General features: G+C 37.5%; 1 protein-coding gene across 1 annotated transcript; it reads right to left on the minus strand.

The window, feature by feature from the left end:
- Nucleotides 1-220: 220 nt before the first annotated feature.
- LOC129909400 (uncharacterized) lies at nt 221-3,459 on the minus strand. The gene is made up of 4 exons (XM_055986490.1): nt 3,273-3,459; nt 2,916-3,230; nt 2,078-2,850; nt 221-232 (listed from the first exon to the last, which is right to left on the minus strand). The coding sequence occupies exons 1-4, from the start codon at nt 3,457-3,459 to the stop codon at nt 221-223; spliced, it is 1,287 nt and encodes a 428-aa protein (XP_055842465.1).
- Nucleotides 3,460-6,584: the final 3,125 nt, after the last annotated feature.

Below are 6,584 nucleotides of genomic sequence, written 5' to 3' on the forward strand. Positions count from 1 at the left end.
GTTTATTAAAAAGTAAAAAAAAATAGATGAACTGGTAGTAATAATACAAGAAAAATCAAATTTTATTACTTTACAATTTATTTATGTAAAATAAAAATATTAAAAATAAAATATTAAATAAATGATTAAAAAGAACATATTGAATACAATAATATTAATAATAAAAAAAAATAAATATTGATTATATTCTAAAAACATTTTTTGTTTTCTCCATTTTATTTTATTCATGATCCTATAGCAATTTAAGACATATTAGAAAAAGTGTTTACTAGAGTGATCCCTAATTCGTGAACTACATAGGTATGTAGCTACTTTGAGAAACCATTTATGAGCACATCCACAACTGTCCCAAGTACATTCATTTTTATAAATATAGAAATTTAATTAAGAATTACACAAAGTACAAACTTGATTAAAATTTAGTTAGGAAATGCTTAGATTGGTCAAGTTAAATGAAATGCATGACTGGTGTCGCACGTAGGTAGGTAGGTAGAGATGGCGGTCAAAGCAACCGAGGTTTATGACCCAATTAGTGCAGAATGCGCCGTTTTGATACCAAAAATCATAGAACCTATGAGTGATAAATGGATTTATTTAAAGATAGAATTTAGATTGATTTTAAGAGGAAAGACAAGTGTTTGGGAAGTCCTAAATCCACTTTGTTGCGTTGAGGAACGATATCAAGTCTTTGATTCTGAGATGTTATCTATGTCATAGCGTGGGCCGGACATTGTCATAGAAAATGGAAGACCGTTTCTTTTTCTTGCTGGTCCAAACAGCTGCGACAGCAAGTATTGTGTGGTATACCCAGCTTTGCTGCGTGTTCCCCTATCCTGTAGACACCGCAACGATTCTGCTAAAATCTTTTCTGGATCTGGAGATCAAATCAAATGAAGAAATTGCTTTTATAGCTGCCTGACTATCTGTTAGTATAGCTACATCCTGGGTTTGATTTAAATTTATTCTTAGTACTTTGCAAGCTTCCTTAATTGCCAGTAATTCTGCTTGAAACACGCTTGCAAAATTTGGAAGTCGAAAGGATTTTGAAATATTAAGGGATTCATGATAGACACCCGCACCGAACCCACAGTCCATTTTGAGCCATCAGTGAAAATGCAAGTGTTGAAGTCTCTCGTCACAATGCCCTCTTCCCAGTCTGTTCTCGACGGGAAGCTGAATGGGTCGTACAACCGCTGTGCAAGTCCATAAAATCATTTTTGATTTAAGACCCCATTTTTTCCCAAAGGTTTTACTGCAGGCATAGAAAGCAATGCTCGCCTTCTTAACCCGCTCTTCTATATTTAGCTTCCAGCACAGTTTAGTGTCCAAAATTACACCTAAATATTTTGTGCTAGAAGAAAGTGATAAGATTTGGCCGTTAAGCTGAGGTAGAGGGAAGGCAGGGATTTTGGTTTTAGTTGTAAAAAGCATCAGTTCCGTTTTACTTTGGTTAACTCCTAGGCCACAGCTCGTAGCCCAGTTGCTAACTTTTCTCAAAGCCGTGTCAGTGATTTCGCTGATCACGGGTAAAAACTTTCCTGATCATCCGCATAAGCCACTGCCTTCACTCCACTTCTCTCAAGCTTCACGAGGATATTGTTCATGACAAGGAGCCATAAAAGGGGGTAAAGAACGCCACCCTGAGGCGTACCCCTGTTGACGCACTTAAAACAGTGTGAATTTCCTAAACTTGCTTGAATTCTTCTCTCTTTTAGCATTGAAATAATCCAACTTCTGATGTAGTCTTCTACTTCAAAAGTCACTAGGGCCTCGAGAATAGATTCCGTTAGGACATTGTTCCTTCTACATCTAAGAAGGTAGCTAGAGTATATTCCTTAAGGTGGATCGAGTTCTCAATTGTTCGAACGACTTCATGGAGGGCTGTTTACGTAGATTTGCCCCTCATGTAAGCATGCTGCGAACTCTCCAAAGGACATCTTTTAAAGATCTCTCTAATATGAGTTTCAAGAATTCTCTCCAAGGTTTTAAACAGGAAAGATGTTAAACTCATTGGCCGGAAATCCTTCGCGGATTCATGCCCTCTTTTGCCCACTTTGGGAATGAAAACCACGCTTACTTGTCTCCACGACTTGGGCACATGGTTAAGAAGGCAGCCTTTAGAGATTTTTTCAAGCCACGGAACTGCTATGTCTTGCTGCTTTTGTAGCTTGATAGGCAGAATACCATCAGGGCCTGGAGACTTATTTTCTATATTTTCTCTTGTTATCAGGGAGTAAACATGTTCAGTCGTAAGTGACAGCAAAGTGGGATTTATTTTCACTTCAGAGGTGTTATCTTCACACCCCGGAAAATGAGTAGTCATCAGTAGTTCCAGGGACTCAGCTGGAGATATAGTCCAGGATCCGTCAAGCTTTTTAAGGAACGAGGGATTGGTGTGTTCCCTCGATAGAACTTTGCTTAGCCTGGCGGAGTCCTTTATATCTTCAATGGAATGGCAGTATTCCTCCCAGCTTTCTCTTTTGGATGTAGTACGCTTATAGACTCTTAAGCAGTCCTTACAGGGTTCATAGAATTTGTGTTTATGGCAGATGTTGAAGATTGTTCTAGTCATTTTCCTTAGATTAGACAAGTCTTCATTCCACCAAGGAGGAAAAGTTTTGCTACTATGTCTTACCGGGCACGAAGCCTTGGAGGCAGTGATCATCGATCTTTCAAAGGTCAAAACATTTGACTCAAGATCCGCAACCGTATCTGTGCTCAGATTAGGTATGCTGCGTAGCTTTGCGCTAAAAATTTGACTGAATTTCTTCCAGTCAATTCTTTTGGGATTTCTATAAGGGGTTGGGATTTTGGTTTCAAAATTAAGTTGGAAGAGGATCTGAAAAAGACCTGCAAATCGGAGCAATTATTTATGAGAGTAAGATCTAGTACATCCTCCCACCCTTCATAGTTACCTGAACTCGGGAAAGTGAAGGTTGGAGTAAGGTTGCAAATAGTAAGGTTATTTTCGATAATATAATCAAATAATGACTCACCTCGTTCGTTGATTTCTGAACTACCCCATAGTGTATGACGCGCATTTGCGTCACACCCAATGAGTAGGCTAGTCTTTGATGTATTGGCTTCAGATGTCAGTCTGCGTACTTCATCCGGCGGTGACTGCTGGTCATGTGCCATGTACGCCGAGGCCAAAAGTAAGCTGTCGGTATTTGAACCCTCTAATTTAATAACTGTTAAATCAGAGGTGCTAAAGTTGGGACACAAAAAAGCTTTTAAGTGTTTTTTAGATAAAATACATGTTCTTGGCTTACCTTGATTCGAACTGACGGGCCTATAAAAAAGGTCATATTGGCTGTCTCGGAGGCCTCTCACTTGAAGGCCATTTACCCAGGGTTCTTGGATCATGCCCACATCGAAGTTTTCCTCCCTCAGGAAAACTCTCAGGTTATCCGGGGCACATTTCGACTGCTTCAGATTAACCTGAATGACGCGCAGCATGTTTTTAATTCGTGAAAGATCCTGGACAGTCAGTCGGTCGGTCGGTCAGTCAGTCCGGCACCTCGCCGGAGGTCCCACTGACTCTGACTCTGCAGAACCTTAATTTTGACATTTCTAATGCCAAAACGAAGCTTATATTCGGCTTTATCGAAAGCCCCACAGCTGACTTCGCAGATCCTCAGAAGATAAGACGCGCTGTTCTTTTGCGACTCCTCAGTCTTAATGACAACCCAGTCATGCATCGGAATCAGCGGGTTTAAACTCTGGAGACTACGAATCAGCTCCGGTCAACTTGGCTTGATACTCATGAGGGGCAGCCAAATGCGAGCCAGCGGTTGTCTTGGTATTACCTTAGCTGGGATAAACTTCCCAATTAACAATTTTTCTTCCATAAGGTTAGGATCTTTAATTTCTCGCAGTTATTATCTCTACAGGTCTTGTATTTAGTTTGTGAATCGAAAATTAAAACTTTCGAGGCTAAACTTTCGTTAAACGCTTCCTAGAAACCTAGTGCAAGTGGAATTTAAAAATTTGTACAAGCAAAAATGTAAACATTTCGTTTAAATTTCAATAAGGCCACATGAAATTCCATTGTAGAAGCACAAGAAACAAAAGTCATTGAAAATAATACAAAATATAACGACTTATATTTTGTATCTCTGTAAAAGAAAAAAAGAAATTCAATTTCAGGCGCATGCGCGAAAAGCTTTTAGTTTTATATGTTTGCCTTAGAGAAGTTAAGGGTTATCTATTTATATTTGTAGAAGCCCTTTAATAACAAGCAAAACATTGAAAGAAACATTTAGTTTTATGAGTTAGCCTAAGCGAAGTTAGGTTCGCTAATTTTATTTGTAGAAGTCCTGTTAAAGTGAGTACAAGCTAAATTTTGTAAACTGTCAGACAAACACATGAGAATAAGAAATGTTTGTATAAGCGTGATTATGGTGACCATTTTTGGTTTTCTTATTCATTGTTATAAATAAATAAATTAAAAAGTGAATCTTTTTATATCGGTAATTGGTTTAAAATAGGTAGTGATATTAAAGATGATTTATTTACCAATTTGGAATATATAAGTGGAGAAGAAAGGAAAACAAGATTTTAATCTTCTCTACTTATTCGAATATAAAATGGACATTTTAGATTTTTAATCTAAGGTCAAAACAAAGCTAATTCTCTAATTTTTAAGAAAAATGCGGTTTGACGGCATCCGGGTGATGGCAATCTGTATAATATTATTAAGTTTTACTAAATAATTTTTTACAAGACATTAAAAAAAAAAAAACAGAAAATAACCAAAAGTAATACCTTTGAAAAAAAAACCACTAATGGTCACCATATTCTTTAAGGTAGTGCAACTCACCGGGAAATTAAATCGATGCCCTTAGGAAGCTTTGGTTTCAACTAGTTCAAATTTGAAACTCTTTTAGTATATACCTAGGTAGCTCGATGGGTACATTACCGGACTATCAATCAGGACGTACGAGGTTCAAATCCCGCAAAATGCGTCAAACAAGTAAAGAAATTTTTTTCGCAATATAATTGTGTTAGGACATTTAATTTTAGAAGAAAACTTTGACTGGATGGGAAAACAAACAAGAAAATGAAAAAAAATAAAAAAATTAAAATTAAAATATAAAAAAAATTAAAATGAAAAAAAAAAAAATATTTAGACTTTCACAAGCCTTCGGCAAGACTGCTCAGAGGTTCTAAATAAAATTAAAAGCCTGTAGCAGTAATACACATTTTCAAATTTAGAATGTTACTTGTTTCTATAAGGCATTAAACACATGTTTTGAGTCTCTCCAATCAACTTGCATATGAATCTTCTAAAACTCGGCTTCTTGGGTGGGCCAAATGGGCTTCTTTATGGTCGTATACAAGCAATATTTCTAAAATCGAAACAGCTTCGTTAGACCCTTGTGGAAGTAAAATTGTAAGCTGGGTTGAGCTTCAAGCCATCCCATTTATTGCTGATCTCAGCAATACTTTTACTAAGGAAACCCCTAGAAAACTCAGCCTCGCACTTGATTACCCTGTATCCCCTGAGCATCTCACCAGAGTCAAAACTCGGGTAGGGCCCATCAGTTGCTGTAAGGGTATAAAGGAACACCATCTCACAAAGCTTAGCCTCGATGGAGTTCCACACTGACGTCAGAGCTCTGTTGTCAGTGGAGAGCTCATCTACAATCGCCACCTGACAATCTCACTTAAAGTGCGCGATTGCGCTGCTCCCTGATGTGGTGTTTTCTTACTAGTGCCGCGCGTCGGTCGCGGGCGCCGCTTCGTTCAAGCGCGCTGTCTTGAAAAAAGTGAAAAAAGGTTGTGGTTTTATTGTTTTATTTTTGTACACTTATTGATCTTGTCGCTTCGTTCACGCGCGCTGTCTTCAACGAAGTTAAGTGAAAAAAGGTCGCTGTTTTATTGTTTTATTGCTCTTGTATCGATAATTCAAATGCTGCCTAGAGACTTCAAAGCATTCTAGGCTAAAGCTGGTCAGTTAAACTTCTCTTCTATTCCATTCAGCAAAATTAAATTTCTCAAATATATTAGAGATGATACTTTTACACTATTTTATAAAACGAGCGGCAGAGAAGTGGAATATAAAAGCTCATCAATATTTTAAAGATATAAAAAGTCTACCATAGCAACTCCTGTAAGTTTGTTCAGCCAATGTCTTCAAATTAATAAAAAATCTGACTCGATAACTAAGGATAAGATTAATGATATTAAAAGTCTTTTCATATTTATGCCTAAATCAGACCAAGAATATTATGAAGCGTTATTCAAATCAAAAAATTAAAGGGGTTGTTTTGTTTTTTTTTATATTTTGATGTCAGTTCGTATTGTGAGGTGAGATAGGGGTTGTTTTTTTTCATTTTCTGTTTAGGTATATCAAGATCAAGTCGAAGTGAAACCTACAAGAAAAATTCTTCTTTCTTCCCTTGTTCTGCAGCTGCAGCCGACCGGCTGCCGGGTGTGTGTGAAAGGATACTCGTTTTTTGACAAAACCGTGTATCCGGCCGGATAGCCGGTCTCGGTTATGTGTGAAATGGGCCTTACCTTTCCTTTCTTTGTTGTCTAACACAATTTATATAACCCTCTCTGTCTGAACCAAAAACCAT

The sequence above is a fragment of the Episyrphus balteatus genome, chromosome 1 (genome assembly GCF_945859705.1).
Source record: "Episyrphus balteatus chromosome 1, idEpiBalt1.1, whole genome shotgun sequence".
NCBI classification, from domain to species: domain Eukaryota; kingdom Metazoa; phylum Arthropoda; class Insecta; order Diptera; family Syrphidae; genus Episyrphus; species Episyrphus balteatus.